At 38.0% G+C, this 20,946-nt stretch overlaps 1 protein-coding gene and 1 pseudogene across 1 annotated transcript in view; both read right to left on the bottom strand.

Moving 5' to 3' along the window:
• HMCN1 (hemicentin 1) overlaps positions 1 to 20,946 on the bottom strand; it is a 521,707-nt gene that overhangs the window by 106,486 nt on the left and 394,275 nt on the right. The window contains exons 69-80 of the mRNA XM_032606174.1: positions 20,491 to 20,687; positions 14,014 to 14,095; positions 12,283 to 12,419; positions 8,226 to 8,367; positions 7,043 to 7,187; positions 6,531 to 6,658; positions 6,095 to 6,251; positions 4,270 to 4,391; positions 3,904 to 4,068; positions 1,969 to 2,076; positions 1,391 to 1,528; positions 1,142 to 1,276 (exon numbers count right to left, since the gene is read on the bottom strand). Of these exons, the coding sequence (XP_032462065.1) occupies positions 1,142 to 1,276; positions 1,391 to 1,528; positions 1,969 to 2,076; positions 3,904 to 4,068; positions 4,270 to 4,391; positions 6,095 to 6,251; positions 6,531 to 6,658; positions 7,043 to 7,187; positions 8,226 to 8,367; positions 12,283 to 12,419; positions 14,014 to 14,095; positions 20,491 to 20,687 (1,656 nt within the window). The remainder of the gene's footprint in view (positions 1 to 1,141; positions 1,277 to 1,390; positions 1,529 to 1,968; positions 2,077 to 3,903; positions 4,069 to 4,269; positions 4,392 to 6,094; positions 6,252 to 6,530; positions 6,659 to 7,042; positions 7,188 to 8,225; positions 8,368 to 12,282; positions 12,420 to 14,013; positions 14,096 to 20,490; positions 20,688 to 20,946) is intronic.
• LOC116740531 lies at positions 18,542 to 19,163 on the bottom strand (annotated as a pseudogene).

The following is a 20,946-nucleotide window of genomic DNA, read 5'->3' as shown; positions in this document are numbered from 1 at the left end:
CCCACTTTCTCTTCTGACCTCCTTCACATTTTCCCAGCCTTCCCAGGTTCATTACTGTCAGCCACACTGGCACGCTCCTTTTCTGCCTTGGGGCCATTGCACATGCTGCCCGCTCTTCCTTGGACACTCTGCTACCTTTACATGGCTCATCCTAGCTCATCATTCAGGTCTCAGCTCCAATGGTAACCCCCCTCAGCTCCAATGTACCCCCATCAGTAGGTTAAAGCCTAATTTAACCACTAGTGTAAAGTGGTCCCCACATTTTCCCACTATTCTCCATCTCAGCCTTTTGTTTTCCCTCTGCATAGCATATGTCAGAATTTATCATAATTTCATTTATATGGTAGTTTCATTTTTTTCCTTCTCCACACTATAAGGAAAGGATCGTATCTATAATGGTCAATGTATTTCTACTTATTATCCCAATAAACACTTGTTAAAGAAGTGTTGAAAAATACAAATAAATTAGATTTACAATCTGCAGGTAAGTAAGCTTTACTACAGTTATTAATTCACCATAAGAAAATCACACTACAAGGAAATTCAAATCCGCCATGCAAACTGAGCAGCTCGGAACCCATCTCTAGGTCACGTCTTGATCCACAAAAACAATGCATGTAAGATATGAATATTACATCAAGAAAATATAAGTTAAATGTGAAAGAAGCCACACTGTCTTCAGAATATTTTTTTCCATCAAGCTGGTTTAATTGCAATTATGATTTATTTTTTTTGTTTCATGACTCTTATTGGTGAGTCTTTAAAATTTAAAAAATTTATGATGTTTTTTTAAGTGGATATTACAATCCAGTATTTTGTAATGTATACAAAGTAGTATTACAGAGAGAATAGTTTTAAAAATCACCTTAAATATGTGCTACAATGCAAGTACCAAATAGAGGTTCACAGAAATTCAAAATATCATGAGATGCCTCAGTTTTCTTATACAAATAATGCCCCAAAACACCCAAGCACTAAATTTTTTCCTTCATGAGGTTAATAGAAAAACATATAGGATAATATAAACTAAGAATGTTAATTAAGAACTATGGTGGCATCATTACTTTAGATATATGAATTTTGATATACACTATCATAAGCATCTTTGCAATGAAGACATAGAGATTTATTATTTAGGTACCTTGGACATTTAACTTGATTTTGCCCAAGGCTGTACCAGCTGGATTCTGAGCCACACACATGTAAGTACCCGCATCCTCTCTGACAGCTCTGGAGATCTGCAAGCCACCACGAGGAAGAACTGCATGGCTTCTACCTACATCATAGTTACAAAAGCAGAGTGAGAAGAATTTTTATTTTCATTAAAAAATCATACCGACTTCTGAATAATAAAACTGAATTGCCATTATTTTCTTGATTGAAACGGTACCTGAAGTGATGACATTGATACCTTCCTTTTGCCAAGTGATGAAAGGACTGGGAGTCCCTGTTGCTTCACATGGTAATAAAATGGGATTGTTTAGAATGACGGCTAGTTCACTTGGCTGAGGCTGAATGACTGGAGGCTCTATAAGAACCAATCAGCAGAAATAAGCAAAGGTTCTAGTTAGTAGCATAAATGTCTATAGTAGCCATGAGGTTAAACATGCCTGAATTCAAAATTCCAAAATATTAGTGATTTCATCGTCCCAGGGAAAAGCAAATAGCGGTCATATCACATTTTTTGAGTCTTGTTACTATAGCCAGGTTCCATTAGAAGAACTCCATAGAAAAGACTAAAGTCAGAAACAGATCATAAAAATTCAAGAAGACAAATAATTTAGGGGTTGTTTTGTGTGGTTTGTCATCTGTATGTTTTCTTTAGTCTATTGAAGAACAACTAACAGGCTTTCATATCCCCAAAATATTACTGTGGTTTATGACTCTAGATGGTACCACCTGTCAAGAATAAACATGACTTAGAAAAGTACAACAGCAAAATTTTAATGAATAAATAACCTTTCATACCTTGGACATAAAGGCTCACATGTCGATGTGCAGAACCAGCTGCATTCCTGGCAACACAAGTATATCTTCCAGCATGGCTTAATTGAGTGGCAAATATTTCAATTGCTCCTAAAAAGGAAACATTTTTCATACACAGTGCATCCCTGTTTTTCTGGTTTGATAAACCATGTCTCTTTGATTTTGTGTGAGTCTGCCCCCTAGCACAGTAGTGTGTGGCTTGTACTTATACTTGTACCCCCTGTGCTTACCTACCACAGTATTTTTTAAAAAATCACTATTAACAGCTTTATTTAGGCAAAACTTACCATAAAATTCACTGATTTAAATGTACAATATGATGATTTTTAGTATATTTACAGAGTTGTACAATTATAATTTAATTTTAGAAAATTTCCATTATGCCAAAAGAAATCTCACTCCACTTATAGTCCTGCCTCACTCTCAACCCCAAGTGTAAGCAATCAGTAATCTAATTTCTATATATATTGGCCTTTTCTGGAAATTTCATATAGATGGGATCATACAGAAGGCTTTTGTGTCTGACTTCTACTGTAAGCATAGTTTTTGAGTTTCATCTGCTGCAGCAGGTGTCAATATTTTTGTTCCATTTTATTGCTAAATAGAATTCCAGCCTGTGAATTATCCACATTTTGTTCATCCATTCACCAGTTGATGGACATTTACACTGTTTCTATGTCTTTGGCTATTGTGAATGATGCTGTATGAACATTTGCATATAAGTCTTTGGGTGGACATATGCTTTCATTTCTCTAGGTAGGGACCTAGGAATGGAGTTGCTGGGTCATATGGTAACTGTTTCACATTTTGAGAAAAGTTCTAAACTGTTTTCTTAGCACAGTACTTTGTGCTGAAGAGTAGTTAATTTTTTTTTTTGCCGTATGTGGGCCTCTTACTGTTGTGGCCTCTCCCGTTGCGGAGCACAGGCTCCGGACGCGCAGGCTCAACGGCCATGGCTCACGGGCCCAGTCGCTCCACGGCATGTGGGAATCTTCCCGGACCGGGGCACGAACCCGTGTCCCCTGCATCGGCAGGCGGACTCTCAACCACTGCGCCACCAGGGAAGCCCAAGAGTAGTTAATTTATATTTTATGATTTTACTTGCTACCCATTTATGCAGATTTCTGAGATAGCCAAAATACTATGCTTTGAAAGCCAAGTTCTATCCTGAGAACAAATCTTTCATTATTTCCCTTCTACTGAAGAAATAAACAAATTCTCTTTGAATAATATGCCCACACTCATAAACCCTCAGGATGTTAGTTGCTACTTTAATCTCCAGTGTACCTCCCCAATGCAGGATGAATTTCCAGAAACACAAATGTGAATCACTTATACTTCCATTTAGGTGAATTTTTTTCTCTCTAATATTATAAAATTTTCAATACTTAAATTCTATAAATGATGGTTACTACCACCCTCAAAAATTATCCATATCATAGCACTTAACACCCAGCCCTACTTGCTAAATTATTGAAACCTTAAAAGCAAGAACCTTGTCTTAGTTTTATATCCTCAGAAACTCAGTGGAGTATTTAGCCTATTTTAGGTACTAAATGTTTGTTGAATGAATGGACATTCTATTTGGCCAATAAAAGAAGTGTGGTTCACTCAAAGGCAACCGGTAAATTTGTTAAGCCTTAGGTTTAGTAAATATGCACATAAAATCCCAGTGGTCATGCTTAATATATTCATATCAGTCCTAGATATTATTTGTTATTTTGTTTTTAGACTTTTTTTCTATCCCTTTCCCAAGTTCCCCCTCCCCATTCTTAAGTGCATTTTTTCCCAGATGCCTAAGACCAGGAATACAGATGTACTTTATTCTTTTATTTTGGTGCAACAGAAGTCCAAGTAAGGCCATCCAGTAAAAACGAATCCAATCAATAGCTGTGTAATCACTGAGCTGGGTCTTACCTGAGGACAGAATTTTATAGCCCTCTCCTCTGGGAAGCAGTCTTATACCATTTTTCGCCCAGTGAATTGAGGGAAATGGAACTCCTGAAGCTGTGCAGGTGATCACGGTGGGGGCGTGTGTGGTTACTAAGAAGTCAGTAGGCTCATCAGCTATGGAAGGTGGAACTAAAAGAAAAACAACAAAAAGAAAGAAAACGACATGTTCCCAACCTTTACAGATTTCCAAAGCCTCCTCATATATCCTTCTCTTTCTACACTGAAAGTGAATGCTTGGTCAGTGGAAAAGGAGGCTCTCTTGTGAAGTAGAGGAATGATGGAATGATATCATTATAATAACTTTCAGTCCACATACTAAGCCAGTTCTACCTTGGACAGTGAGATCCACAGTTCTCTTATCCTCTCCGGCATCACTTGTCACAGTGCACTCATAGGTCGCCGTGTCATCCACAGAAGGGGAAATAATTACTAGTGAACCTGAAGAAAGGAGCCTAGAAGAGAGATTCCAAAGTAATGAGGTGCTATATATCAATTTTCATAAATGTTTCTAGTTGGTTCAACATGGTACTATCTTGTGAATTGAGGGAAATGGAACTCTTTCCTCATGTTAAAATGAGCATCATTTTATGCATCAGACTTTAAGTTTATATGGCAGTGGGTTAACAGGACCTCAACCTTGACATCCGCAGGAAGCAGTGGTGTGGAATGATTGTGTTAAGAGGGAATCTTGAATTTTCTGAATGCTTATGGCATAATCAACCATGTTCTCCCAGGTGAAATACAGTGAAATGAGCACACTGATGATAGCCATTGTTTACTGACCACTGAACACATTCCCGGCACCATCTCAAGTGCTTCACATTAATCATCTCTAAATTTCACAATAACTTTGCAGATTGGTATTTGATTATTTCTACTGACAGATGGGTAACTACAAGTCTGTCTGTCTTGCACCTTTCCCTACTTCACACGTCTCCTTACACGTGGTGGATACCTTGGAGATGCATAGTACATAAATCAAAGAGTCTTTTCCTTAACTTTGAATCAACTCAAAACTAAAGTGATCTGAATCACTTCAAATGTTCAGAAGGTTGAGTAAATACACATACATTATTTAAAGTAATCTAATGAATCACTTTGCTGTAGAGCTGAAACTAACATAACATTGTTAATCAACTATGCTCCAATATAAAATAAAAATTAAAGAAAATATGTATCAAAATGAAAAATCAATAAATCTTTTAAATTTCTAGTGGTTGAACACACTAAAAAAATTAAAATAATCTAAATAAGAATATCTGTATTCTTACTTCAAACTGTGCAATGATGAATGGAAATGATTTGATTCAATGGAAACATACTTGACCTGCTTTTTTATTCAAGGGCATTGTACATTTTCCCCATAGTATATGCTTTCAAGTCACTAAACGCCCAATGCCAAAAGATTAAAAGGGTGAGAAAGAGGGAGAAGCAACAGAGTTTCAAGTGAAACACTCCTAGTTTCATATTTCCTGATATATCAGAACTGGTAGGTCTATGAGAACATTTGCTTTCAGTACTATGGCAAACCTTTTGCAAGATATCTATTAACTTGAGATACAAGAAATGATGCTTATCTAAAGCATCAGAAATTCCGAGTTTTTTTTTTAAAGGTTAGTCTTTAAAAAGTATGATGTCATATTGAGAGCAATGGTAATCAAGCTGGAAGAGCAATGGTAGTCAAGCTGGAAGAATACAAAAAACTGGGAGAAAATGCTGTTCTTCCTCCCTCCACATGCTGCCAAATACCTATGCTGTATTTCAAGGTATAAAATTTGATTTTTATTCTGCAACTAAAACTTGTATTATTTCTACAGAATAGTTTTTCTTTTATACCAAATGATGTTTTTATCTTTTGTCTTTATAAAATTCCAAAAGATACTAAAAAAAACAGAATGGAAATCTAATTTTTTAGAGCTCAGACAGTTATCTACAGGACTTATGAATACAGAAGTTGCACCTATAATTCAGAAATAAGATTTTAGGTTGAAAAACTAATTCTACATTAAGAAAAAATAATATGCTCTCTACATACTAGCTAATTCTTCATACTTTATATATTTGCTGCCCCCATTGATAGAGTTTAAATGTTAATTCTTTTCAAAATTATGTTTCTAAATAATAGGTGGGATTTTCCAGTTAAATTATTCCTTACCGGTATGAATTCTGATTTTGATCCACATTAAGAAGATGCCCATTTTTTCTCCAGTTGATTGATGGTTTTGGTATCCCAGTAGCCTCACAAGCCAGAGTGGTTTGAACATTTACTGTTACAGTTATGTTGGTAGGACCCAGAGCAATAGATGGAGGAACTAAAACGAAGTCACCAAGTAAGAAACACGTTCAGTAAATAGTATGCCATTCGAAGTTATCTCTGCCAAACTGAAATTAATCATTGCTAACTTGCTTTATAGTTATGAATACAATAAGGTTCTGTGAATTTACACAGTGTTGTGATGACGCTTATAATATAGTGTAATACATTTAAATAGCACTAGATATGAAGGTCTTTATGTTATGACCTCACTGGTTTAGGCTACCAAAGAATATCTGACCCAAAGATTGCATGTTGTTCATAAAAGTACATTTACCATGGACTTGTAAATCTATTCGCCTGCGATCTGTTCCAGCAGCATTGGTAGCCATACACAAGTATCTCCCACTATCAGTAACATGTGCTGACTGGATGTGAAGGAATCCATTTTCCAAGATGGAGTATCTATAAGAAAGATCACAAGTGAGGTCCTCCAGATCAGCCTTTCTGATTATGCACATTTTGACTGAGAACATTATAAAATACCTAGTTAAATCCATTTTTAGTCCTTTTCCTACTTCAGAAATTTATAATACCCTTGATGGAAAAAAAAGGATATTCTGCAAAGGTGCATAGCAGATGGGCTTGTGATCTTGGATAGATTATAATCATTACATTTTGAACATAAGCCTTAAGAATTATGCTTTTAAAATACTATATTCTGATCCTCATTTAAGATGAAGAGACTCACTTTAGAATGAAAAGACCCAAATAATGCACTGGATCAAAGATTTAAAAACGTATATTTCAGTTCTTACAGTATTTTTTATCCTTTTCCAGAATTGTTACCTTGCATGATTCTCAGATAGAACAGCTCCATCCTTTCTCCATGTTATCCTTGGGGCTGGCACACCTTCCGCAAAGCATTCCAATACAGTAGACTTATTTAAGTGAATGACAAGACTCTGGGGGCCACTCTTTATGCTTGGAGGAACTGCACAAGAGATGCATGTGGAAAACTTCCTTTATATCAATAACATAGCCTGAACTAAGACTCTTAAGAGGTAATACAAAGTGAGATTTGAGTTAAATGTATGGCTTTGCCTACAGCTAATTCAGGTTAGTATAAATAGAATTGGGGTTTAATTCCTAAAGTCTTATTCAAGGTAAGATTTTATTAAAAATTTACTTAAAAATGAAGAGTAAATGGGTGGGGAAGCTTTAAATCCCTGATATGGTGTATGAAATCTGGCTTTCTAATGAAAGAGGCTTGAATAGAATAAAAGTCATCTCTGGTATGATACAAATTAAAGATGATATTTCTTATTTCTCTTTGGCCAAATAATGGTCAGAGAATGTTAATACTGGAACAACGTCACTTTAAATAAAGGATAGAAAGTGGGGTGTTATAACAAAGCACATCTGTGATTAATTATGCAAGTCTCAGAGTGTGTATTTTATTAATCATTGAGTTCATATGGGAATAGAAAACTTGAATTTTAATTTTAGTGTTAGAGATATTAGCTGCCTGGGTCACTCAACTTGTAAAGTTTCGTATATTAAAAATCCAAAGGGACGGTTTTGAAAAAGTCTGTATCATATTCTTGAAATTTGGCAGATTTTAGTGTTTAGATTTTACATTTGAGAAAATTACAGTCCCATGGCAGTCTCTGTCTAGCACATATATAATCAAACACCAACATCAACAAAGGTGACTAAATAATTGGCTACTTGTCATCCAGAGATTTAGTGTATTAACTTCTCCGATGGCTCTGATCTGAATGACGCAAAACATCAGGATATGCTGATAACAACTGGACATACATTGTCCTCTAAGAGAAATGTATCTTTTTTTTTTGAAATTGAGTTAGTTTGAATATAGTGATAGTACAAATATCACATGTTGTCTTTATGAAAAGAAATAAGATAAGCACAAGAATTTGTTTAGTACGCTCATAAAAAATAAAAGTTATCTCTTTAAATGCCCTTATCTAAATTTTTAAATTGTGAAACAGTGATTAATTTTTCTTACCATTTACAGTGAGAATAAATTCTCTTGTAGTCTTTCCTGCAATGTTGCTGGCAACACAGGTATAATTGGCTGTATCACCTAGATCTGCATTATTAATTTGCAAGTATCTCCCTCCAGATAGGATTCTTACTCGAGGTGTTGCCTGGATTCAGTAAGTAAAATTTACCATTAAAATGTCGGACAAATAAAATAAAATAAAATATTAATCATCAAAAGTAACTGTAGGGAACTGTAGTGCACCTGTCTCCCAGTATCTTTGTCTGCTCCCCGCACCACTATCCTGGTATCAAAAACTCTTGGGAAATATTTCTATGAGTGTAGTTAAAGCAAGAGCACAATCAGTGTCTCCAGTTCTCCACAGTGACGGCCACAATGAACCTCTCAAGGATGAAAAGGTGTCTCAAGTTGGGCCCATTCGAGCTCCCCAGAAAGACACTGCTGGAAGTGTTGGAATAAGGCATATTTTTACTGGGATCACTGGTAGTGAGGATGACATAGCTTGGTGGCAGTCTTACCACCATGTGGGGACAGCTTGCTCTGAATCTAAGACATTAGCAGAGTTGGGATTCAGAGAAAGGACAGAGATGCTTGACTACATGGTTAGAGCCTCTGGATCTAGTAATGCCTAAAGCTTAAGTTCACCAATTACTATAGCTAATAAATATCTTTTTTTTCCCATTTAAATTATTTTGAGTTTGAATTCTGTCACTTAAAGCTGAAAGTCTCCTGACTAATAAATTAACTTTGGTTAACTTACAGGAAATAATTATCCTTCAACATATTTAACATAAGTAAATAAATTATTTTAGTCTACAAATAGTTATTAAGCACTTATTTTGCACCCAGGCATGGGACCAAGAATTATGAAAATGCAGAGACCTATATTGAAATGAAATACTGAAATATAATGAAATCTAACCTCTGCTATAATGTCCAATTGGGGATTATTCATAGACTTTAAAAAATGCCAGGTAACATCAAAGACTGATATTTTCTGATTGTGCCTAAGTGGAACTACTTCAGGAAGAGCCCAAATAAGATTTTTCTACCATATGGGTTCTGTCCCAGATAAACATATATTTCTCATGAAAAAAGCTGTTCACACTAACATAGACAGTTCAGGTCAATTTATCTTGAAAGTCCACACATTTTCTCTAGGCCTTTCCTTGCTACAGGGGCTATTAATGGTAAACTTTTATTACTTCTGATGAGAATAAGTGATTTCTTAAACATACATGGTAAGTTCTAGGAAACGTTTAAATTTTGATATGGGTATAGCAGGATTTTAGGCTAATAAAAAAATTCTGAGTTGATTCTCATGTCTTTCTTCCATGAACATCAGTAAGTTCTGCCAACTTATTGAGTCTCACTACAATTTTCTCTGGTTCTCTTCTCATTTACTGCCAGTGATTCTTCCAAATTTGATTTCTTTCCTCAGATAGAACATCATTCTCAGCTGATGACCTTAATTCCTACTTCATTGAGAAAATCAAAACCAGGCGCCTGCAATTTCTCCCTCTCATCTCTTGCATATGAATGCAACCTTCCTTCCTATTTTTCCATCTCTGTGGAAAAAGGTCAACGCTTCTGTCCAAGGCTAATGTCTTCACCTGTCACCAGGGTCCCAACCCTTCCCCACTCAACACACTTAGTCCTGTATCTTCCATCTCTTTCAGTAAATAAGCATATACAAGTCTCTTTTGTATTTAAGTAACAGTCCACAATCATTTCCACTTCCTCTTCTTTAACTCCCCCAGACAGCTGTAACCTGTCTTCTACTTTGATCACTGTATTGAAGAACCGTTGTTCAGATCTTTAATCAAGTCTATGTATTGCCAAAGCCAGTGAATACAACTTAATTTGTATCTTAACATGGACTCTGTTAACCACTCCCTCTCTCTTCCTTGGCTTTCAGTACACCAATGTCTCCTATATTTAATCTTATTTCTCTGAGTCCTCATTCTCAGTCCCATTCTTCTCTTCTTCCTTTGCTCACCTTTTAATTGTCAATGTTGCCTTAGGCTTTATTCTCATTTACAGGTCTTCTCACACTGTGTGCTTTCTGGCTGACCTCATACAAACTGATGGCTTCAGCAACAGGTTACACCATTGAGGACCACCAAATCAAAGATGTTTTTGATGAAATATGGACCCATATGTCTTAGTGCTTCTTAGAAGCTCCACTTAGATAATATATAGGTAATTCAAACTCAAAATATCTAAAACTGGACTCATTTTTTCCCCCATAACTGTTGAAATCAGTCTGTCCCAGTACTGACATCACTTAGTCATATATGAGATTAGCCTGAATTTCTGTATCATCAACATTCACTCAGTCCCTATCTGAACACCTAATGGTCTAGAGTGAAATGCACACATGGGAGATAAGACTATGGAGGAAAAGTCAGAGCATGAAGGGCTTTGTGAGCTAAGCTGGGCAGTTTAACCCGAATCCTGAAATCTATGGAGAATCATCAAAGGATTTTAATCAAGGTCTACTTCAACCATACCAAGCTACCTGCAGTTCCTGGGACAGCAGCATTCCTTCTCCTGTGATGTCTTTGTACATGCTATCACGTATGTTTGGAATCCCCTTCTTCTTTCTCACCCAACATCTACCCAACATTTAAACTGAACTCATCCTTTCCAAGAGGCTCCCCTGGGCTATTCCTTACCCTTCAGTCTGGATTACTTGCTTCTCCCCTCTGTTTCCATAAAATGCTGTATATCCCTCTAAGATATTGTTTATTGAATCTCAGCAGTATCAACTTTCTACAATCTTTGATATACTTCTATATATTTTCAGATAGTCTGTGAGCTCCTTGAGGATCAAGATTATTCTCAGGGGCAATCATAGTGCCTAGCATTATAATAGGCACACAATAAATAGAGAAACTGAGGCACAGGACTGTTAAGTGACATGCATGATGATTTAACAAGGAAGCAACTCTCAGCACCCAGTCTCTCTGTGTTTGGCATTTGTGTGATTTGATGATGGTGAAAATCTTTCTGCCATGTGTATTAGGGACACAATTTCCTTTTATGTAGGCACAGTGTACCACAATAGGTTATACTAACAGGATGAGGAAGAACAAAGGAGAAACAAAAGGATAAGTAAGTACTAGGATAAGGACAATCAGAGCATTCAAAGTCACGGCTTTGAGCCAACCCTAAAAGCCTACTTAGGATCCTGGGCTGTGACACTATAGGGCAGCAGACAGATATCACCCGAGCATGGGAACCTTTAAAGAGCCAGTAACTGTGTTTTCAAAGATTCCAGTCCATATTCCTGGTGTTGCACAGATCCTAGGGGTCACTCCTGAGGACCAAGTTTAGACTAGGGAAATTCAGTAATAGGTTTGCCCTAGGGAGTTGGCAGGACAGGTCAGGTCTTTTGAGACTCTGATGGTTTCTTCCCTCTCAAGTAAAGACAAATGGTACAGATGAACCTATTTGCAGAGGAGGAACAGAAAGGCAGATGTAGAGAATGGACATGTGGACACAGTGGGGGAAGGGGAGGGTGGGATAAATTGGGAGATTAGGTTTAACATGAATACACCACCATGTGTAAAATAGCTAGCTAGTGGGAACCTGCTGTATAGCACAGGGAGCTCAGCTCGGTGCTCTGTGATGACCTAGATGGGTGGGATGTTGGGGTGAGGGAGGTCCAAGAGGGAGGGGATATATGTATGTATATGGCTGATTCACTTCACTGTACAGCAGAAACTAACACAACATTGTAAAGCAACTATACTCCAATTAAAAAAAAAAGACATAGCTGAGTGTTTTAATTCAACTTTAATCCATGGGCTCCAGGAGATATATACTTGGGCCAATTTACAGAGTATATGAATCAAAATACCTGTCTTTTGCCTCATAACTAGCTACTAACTACTCCAAGAAGGCTGAGAAAAAGGCTGATTAAAGGACCCTGTGCCCACCCCTGTAATGTTGAATAACTAGTAGTCTGACACTGTTTGGTTTTATCTCCCTAGCTAGGACTCTATTGCTGATTTTTTTGTCTCACAATGAATCTGTGGAATTTAGCAAGATTTACCTGTAACCGTTCTCCATTTTTAAGCCAGGTGATTACAGGTGGGGGCACTGCATCCGATTTGCATTCCAATGTCACTTGTCTGTTCCGTAACACAGTGAAATCCTGGGGTTCATCAGTTCCAGCAATATTAGGGGGGACTGGGCATGAGAACAAATACACCAAAGGCTTTTAATAAACAGCATATAAAATGATATGGATTATCTGAGGTGTTCAACAAATGTTGCTTCTGCTGTATGAAATAAAAAGCATAAACTTAAAACATTACTCATTCAATTTATAGTACAATGATTACAAATAGTGAAAATTTTTTTACCTTCCTCAGTACTTTCACATACATCAAGTAATGAAATTCTTCCAATGGCCACGTAAATGACAGGATAAGTAATATAATCACAGTCTAAGTACAAAGAAGGAATTCCTTGTCTAGCTCTACACTTGGTAATAATTTTCTCTGAACATCATATTTTAAAACTTCTAAATTAGGGTCTGCCTATTATAATATACAGAAATATATACATTTTTCTTAATATGCAGAAAGGGGGAGGGGCAAAATAGGGTTAAGGAATTAAGAGGTACAAACTACTATGTATAAAATAAATAAGCTACAAGGATATATTGTAAAGGGAATACAGTCAATATTTTATAATAACTTTAAATGGAGTATAATTTATACAAATTTTCAATCACTATGGTTTACACCTGAAATTAATATAATATTGTAAATCAACTATATCACAATTTAAAAACGTACCTTTTTTATGTGACTCTTATATACAAATTTACATGTCAATTAGTGGCAGGTCTAATTTTTGTGTAGGACTGGCAGGGTGAGGGGAACACTCCTATATTACACCAGCCCTACAGTTTGTGTTGCCTAGTCATTTAGGCTATGGGGAGATAAAGATCTTCCGTTAAGTTCTTTTAATGTTCCTCTCCATGAAGAGTAATTCCCATTTCTATGTCAAAATAGTATCAGCCACAGTCTAATTGGCCCAACTTTTCTAGAAGGTAATTTGGCCTTAAATGTTGTGTGTGTGTGTGTGTGTGTGTGTGTGTGTGTGTGTGTGTATGTGTACATGCATGCGTGTGTACTTGCATATAATCAGGTAAATATACCTACAGAAATTTATCAAAACAAAAAAATTAAAGGAAGAGGCCAACACACATGTACAAAGATGTCTATAATAGTGTGGCTTATATTGGTAAAAATACAAAACAGCTTAAATATCCAAAAATAAGGAATGTATTAAATAAATAATGACATATGCATAAAATGGGACATCATGGAATCACTAAAAAGTAATGTTATAAAAATACATTTTTTGACATGAAAACATGTTCACCATACCACTAAGATAAAAAAAGTTAAATAACTATATGCTGTATGATCCACATTTCTGTGACAATATTTATATGTAAAAAGGTCTTATCTTTGTGTGATGAGATTATGATTGATTTAGATAATTTATACTCTGTGATTTAAAACCAATGAAGATGAATTATTTGTGTAGGAACAAAACAAATAACTCAAAAAATCCATTAAACTATTCCCAACAATAGTTTAATGGACTACTGTGATCAAATATAAAAATCAGATTTGCAAAATACATTTTTCCTAATATATAAACATAGTTTTATGATATGTTAGACAGTTGCTCTATGTTCCATAAATTATGCCTTTTAATTAGGTATTAATGTATGATGGACTGCAGGACATTTTGCCAACTTTACCATGCACTCTCACTAAATATTCTTTGTCATCATCTCCTGCAGGACTGGATGCCAGACACGTATATCTTCCTGTATCTTCCACCTATAAAATTTGAATAAGTGAATGACACAATGTTAACATGCTGGTTTTGGTGATGAGAATAAATATTAGAATGAATATAGAAGTCTCACACAAAGCAAGATATCATTAAGAGTACAGTAATAAAATTTAATAAATGGTTTTAACATTTGTGATTAAATGTAACTTATACATTTAATCAGTTAAGTGTATCAGTTACATTTGATACTGATACTGAGCATGGCTTGACATCTGTTACATGTAAATCTATGTATTTGACATAGATTTAACAGGGTTTTGGTATTTGATCTCAGAATGTTTGCATATTAGGTATATTTAATGATCTCAGAAAGGGCAGATACATATAAGACCTACCACCATACATGACAGACTAGATACTACAGTATTTATTGAAGAAATAAGTATTTATAAATTTAAATTGCAGACTGAAAATTCTACTGGAGTCTTCCTGAAGAAAATAAAATACATTAACTAACCAATCAACTAACCAACCAAAAAAGTAAATAAAATATCAGGTTATTTTAATAAAGCACATTAATACCACATTTTTAGTCTACCTTTGATATACATGGTGAAACAAAATAGCTATATTATGTAATTTGGCTGTAAATAGGTCAGGCTGACAGCAAAATCTACTATTTTCTGACGAAAACCAGAAACATTTCTTTAAAAATCTCCATACATAGTTTCCACTGGAAGTGTTAGTCTTCATTCATATTTGACATTGTGTAGAGGATGTCTTATGTATGTGTAAAGGATACACTGAAAAACAGATGATCTTACTACTGTGAAAAATATATTTTTGAAAAGTAGAAAATCCTGTTTTCATTTATTACTTGAATACTCCTAGAACACTGGGAATTTTAAACTTCTTCATTCAAAACTGACTTTATAGTTTATGGAAAAACGTTTTGGTAGGCTGCAAAAAGTCCACTGAAAACATTTAAGACTAGTATGTTTGGAAAAGTCAATATGACTTTAGAAGAATGACTGTCTCATCGTCCTTCAATTAAGAATTGGAAGTGATGCACTACTGCCTAGAGAATAATTTCTAAATTTCTCATCGTATCTTTCAAACCTCTAAAAGTCAACTCTTACTCCACCAATTCAGTTTATTCCCAAATCATATTGCCCTCTCCACTTGTCATGACTTAGCCAAACTTGCACTATCATTCATGACTGTTTTGAGATCTTGCCTTCTCCAAGAAACATTTCCTGACAACTTATACCCTTCTGAATATTGACAGTTACTATTAGTAGCTACACTTCCTAAAGTGTGTTCTGTTAATAGGGTGTTTAAAAAATTATAGTTAGTCAGGTTTCTTTGGAGTAAGAGTTTGCAGAGTTGTTGACATGCATTATGGCTCACAAAGGAGAGGAAGGTACAGTATATAAAGTTTTTCAGATCTACTTGGTCACAGAATTTTTCTCCCTTTGGAATAAATTACAGAATGAGGGTTTAATGGAAAATGTGTTAGCAAACTCTTGTCTTTACCACACAGTTTGGAATTTGCAAAGCATCCATTAGGTAGCAGGCGTAACTACATGCTATAGATACATACACAAAAAAACACAGGTAACTAAGATATAATTTAGTAATAAGTGCTTTAACAGAGATATGTACTAAATGTTGTGAAAACACAGAGGACCAGAGAAACCAAGAGCAGTCTTGAGACTTGATAATACTTAATTTTTCAATTCTATAATGTTTTTCTTATTGTTTTCCTAATTTGGTCCTATGTAGTTTTATTTTTCTTAGAAAATTGGAAATTCCTTGAAGGCTGAGAAACATCTTATGTATTAGATTTGTATTCTCCACAAAAGCTAGAATGTGTGGGTCACCATTTAACACTCTATGGAACCTTTGTCTTGTTATAACATAAGTTTTCATTCTTACACTTAAGACCTAGTGTAATGTGGCCTTAATTTCCCTCTAAAGCTTTATTTACCATGATTCCTTTATACTTATGGTTCTACTGCACACACTTCCCTGTCTCCGTGCTATTCCCTATGTTACAAAATTCTTTTGCTTCCTTTTTGGTCTGTTGAAATTATAACATTCAAGGGTTTTGATTCAGTATGTGGTTTGACAGTTGGACCTGAGTTTTCTCTGGGTTATTGAAGTGCTTGACAGAGGGAAGAGGGGAATGGAAGCTGTGTTCTCCTTGATGTTAGAAACAAGAACTGGGCTGAGTTCCACTGGCTATGCTTATGCTTTTTTTTTTTCATTCTCCAAATATTTATTGAGCACCTAATATAAACCAGACAAGGTGCTTGAAATATACTGTTAACAGGATGAAGAAGCTCCTTAACCCAAGGAACTCAAGAGTCTAGCCTAAAGGCAAATATTAATCAAACAATCCCACAAATAAATCATCACAGATCATGATAAATGCTGTTTATTGTAAAAAGTCATGACAGGATATCACCCGAGGGCTTGATGTTCTCAGACAGTAGTAGGTGAGGTTTCTCCATGGAAGAGACATTTACGTTCTGAAGCATGAACAGGAGTCGCCTAGGACAGGGGTAGGGGTAGGGGAAGGATGGCGTGGAACTGTTCAAGCAGAGGAACAGTGTGTGCAAAGACCCCAGGGCGGGAGAGGGTACAGAGCACCTGAGGGCCTGAACTAGACCAGAGTGGCTGACAGCAGACAGCAAACAGGAGAGTGGCCCGAGATGAGAAGGGAGCAGGGTAAGGGCCTTGGCCTTTATCCCAAGAGAAATGGGGGCCACTGAGGTTTTTAAGCAGGGGACTGACATGATAAGATGTGTACTTCATGACCACTCAGCCACTCTGTGGAGAATGAACTGGAGAGGGCCAGAGGGGAAGTGCAGAGGCCAACATGGGAGATAAACAGAAGGAAAAGAGAAAATGAGAGGGTGTGAGCAACCCCATGTCAGTCGGGAGGCAAACCGGTAGAGATTAAGAACATGGGCTCGGAATCAAGCTGCCCAGTTTGTGTCCTGACTTTGTTACTTACTCTACGATCTTGAGCAAATTACCTAAGCTCATCTCTAAAAGAGGGATAGTATCTGCCTATGTCCTAGATGGCGTGAGGATTCAATGACAAATACACCTCAAGAACTCAGAACGGTATCTGGCACACAGGAACGTGCTGTGGCCCAAGGCCACACGGCTACTACTAGAAACAGAGAAATACTGGACTGCTCTGATTAAAGCTGGGGGTGGGCGGGCCGGGCCCCAAGCCTCGTCCACTTGTCCACCCCTAACCACCACCTTGTCCTAGTCCCACCCACGCAGCCCTAAATGCCTGGGACTTCACAGACTCCCTCTCTGCCAAAGAAGGTTGGCCTCAGAGTGGCCTGTTGGGAGCCTGTCTCCTGGGCACTGTGTGAAAAAATGGGGTGACAGCAGCTGACCTGTTTAAGAGTTCTGGCACGCAGGGCCACGCTCAACTTTATAATATAACTAGACTAGAACCTCAGAAGGCTTTTGCTTTCCATACTTCATCTACCAAAAGGAAAAAAAAGTCTAAACACTCTTCTGCTTGCTGACGTATATGTAAACTGTTTTATTTTTTAAGTAACGATGAAGGGGAAAAAGGCCACGAAACAGACAAAAATAGCCTCGAAGGAACTCGAAGGAAATGTAGATCTCAGAAGGGTATGGTTAACAGAAATGCCTTTGAAGGAACTCCTGAGAAGTTTATGGTGGCCCTCACTACCTGCCTGCTTTATTCATTCTGTCTCCCCTCTCTGCCCCTCCTAAGCCATGGCTCTGATCCGGTTTCGAGCAGAGACTTAGTCATCTCTAGGTTCTAACCTCCTAGAGATTTGCTTGGGGACAAGGAACTCCATGTATCAACCACAGGCCCCACTGCAGGAATGGCCCCCTGAGACCTCATGGCCTGTGGCTGGCCAGGGTCACTGGGGGGTGAAGTCAGGGTCTGTGAACCCACAACCCAGCCAGCTGTTCCAGAATTAGGTCACAATGAGAGATACCTGGAGTCCCTGTGTGCCAAACACCTGTCCTGAGCCATTCCCAACATTCCTGACCAGACGCAGCCTCCTGATGATTCTGGTTTACACGGATGGGACTATGGGATCATAATGGCAAAACGGCTTCACGTATCTGAAGACCAGGATAGCTGATAAAGCCGGAACTACCCCAGGACAAATGAGAGCTCTCACCAGCCCAAAGGTCAAAAAAGCTGGGACGACTTGGGCAGGGGAGGCCCTCTCCAGACAAGGTGGGCTGCTGGACAGCACAGATACACACAGACAAAACGAGAAACTGACAGGAGCGCTAAAGATTGTACAGACAATACTTGTTCATTGGCGGTGTGTGTGGGGGGGAATAAGGGGAGGAAAACTGGCAATCGGCCAGTTGTCCCCAGCTGCCCCGGGGAAAGCATGGAACTTCTGTTCCAGAGAGACCAGAGCTGGTGGAGCTGTTCTTCAGGACAGCACAGCCTTCTCCGCCTCACCTCAGTCAGCCGGGGCCAAGTCTGTGGCCTGCAGTCGCTCCGTCTCCTGGGACGCTTTGCCCCACTGTGTCACACTCGGCTGGGAACGCCTGAATCCTTTTCACCAAACCCTTCCTTTTCATTCTACTGTCTTTGCAATTTTCTGACAGCATTAGTGTGTCGATCTCTTCCAAGATCTTCATAAACTGCTCGATTGTGGCTTTTACTCTCCTATCGAGTTTGCAGAGAGCTTCAGCTTGCAAATCCTTGGCTAGAAAACCCTGCTGGATTCCGGAAAGCTCTTTATTCTACTCTTCCAGTTGGTCAGCTATCTTCTCCACAGACTTCTCCAAATCTTTCAACTTCTTTAGTTCAACTTCTTCCTCTGGACTGTTCTTTTTCCCAAGTAACATGACCCGGCAACCATTTTGTATTCCAGGTGCTGACACCAGCGCCTCCATTTCCTTCAGAGATTTCCCCTTAAATATGGGTTTCTGAAAAGGCAGCGGGACCCCTGTGGCCTCTGCAAAAACCTGGGCCAGGTCTTGAACCATTGGTTCACTACAGCCCTCTTGCGGGATAACTTGAAGATCGTGCTTCTCATTAATGGGGGTGATGGTCCCGCTGGGCTCGGCAGCTGCCATTTCCTCGCTCGGGGCCGAGCGAGGCCATGCTTTCTTCTATACCCGCGGCCCTCAAGCGGCGTCCCTGGTGGATCTGGCATGCCCTCTGGTCGCACTCCAGATGGCAGATTGCTGGGAGGAAGGCGGACCGCCCTCGGCTTGGGTCACCGACTAGGGCGGCTCCCGGCCCTGGCCAAGGTGTGCGCTTCCGGGGGCCCCGCCGCTCCCGGGTGGCGGTGGGGGGGGGTCGCCTCGCAGTCTCCAAGCTCTGCCGTGCTCCGCCGGACCCGTGCTTTGGCTACGCCTTTGAACCACGCCCAGGATTGAGCAGTGGTTAAGTATTTGGCAGGTGAATACTTAATCTTTCTGTGTCTGTTTCTGGATTTGTAGAAAGGGGATAAAGACACTGCCTCACAGAGTTGTCATGATGGTCACGGGTGTGATAGCGCCCATAGCTGAACATAAGACTGACACGATTTACAACCCTTAGCTCTCTTTTCCAGCTCCCTTTCTTTTGTTTCCTCAGTGAAAATGTACTTGAAATATGATTAAATAATGTATTATTCTACTTTTAAAGAAATGATGATTATAATAACAATAAAATCAGCAACAACAGCAATCATTCTAACTCCGTTTTAGCATCACTTCATGCCCGTGGCACCAGTCTAAGCACATCAAGTTAGACTGGCTCTAAAACCCCAAGTATATACGTTCAGTATTATTACTGTTTTTATCCCCAGTTTACAGATGAGGACGTTAAGGAACACATGGATATTTGTAATATAAGGTTTGCCTTTGTTTGTAGAACAGTATATTGTTACAATAAGACATCCCAGACATACTTCTCTTTAATATATTTACATTTCAGATTAATTTCCTTAAACACAAACTAAAAGAACAATTTTATTGAATTGATCATTTTTTGAAAAATTGTGTCTCTTCAGATTTTCACATCTGAGATTTCTTTCTAGAGATCAAAAGTGCTCTCTGAAGCCTCACATATACGTATGTTGGATTGCTTTTTGCCATTTCTGTAAAGGGCTACATGGCACAAATTAAGGGCTTCGGGAAATATGTTATCACTTATAAAACTGTGAAAACTTGCAAAAATTAATGTGAAGGTAACTTGCTTTCTTCTGTGTTTAATATGATAATTTCACTTCTTCCTTCTAGGCATGTTACTTTGTGAGTGTCTACCCAATCATGCATGTCATAGAACCAATCTACCCTTGCTAACGTTACAGAGATCTGTGATATATTGACTCCAAGACAACTTGTCCAACATTTCTCATAGATTAGCAAGTAAGAAGTCTAACCCGGAAAATAATTGTATGAACTCTGAACTTACCTGAGCATTAGATATTCGAAGAACCTCTCCTCCTCCAAGAGTTTGCATCTGATCCACCTGTGGAAGGGGCCGTCCGTCTTTCATCCAGGTAATTTTAGGAGCTGGGATTCCAGAAGCAATGCAGGTAAGTTCAAGTGGATTATTAACAATTACTGACATCTCTACAGGTTCTTCAGATCCATTGATATGAGGTGGTTCTATTTAAAAGGAATGAAAAACAACAACAAAATAAACTTGCTGTTTGATAAAATACTGCAGATCAGAAAAACTTTAAAATTCAACACAAATATGTTCGTACAATGCAAACTGATCTGAACAAGGATACCAAAATAATTCCTAGATGTTGTTATCATTTGTCACTGGAACTATTTTATTTTTTCTGCAATTTATTGAGGGACAATTTATTAAATGCCAGCACTATGTAAGTCTTTGTGCATTATCTTTTCACTGGCACTA

The sequence above is a fragment of the Phocoena sinus genome, chromosome 1 (assembly GCF_008692025.1).
Source record: "Phocoena sinus isolate mPhoSin1 chromosome 1, mPhoSin1.pri, whole genome shotgun sequence".
Lineage (NCBI taxonomy): Eukaryota > Metazoa > Chordata > Mammalia > Artiodactyla > Phocoenidae > Phocoena > Phocoena sinus.
The sequence above is the reverse complement of the archived record's forward strand: the minus strand, read 5'-3'. Positions and strand labels throughout refer to the sequence as shown.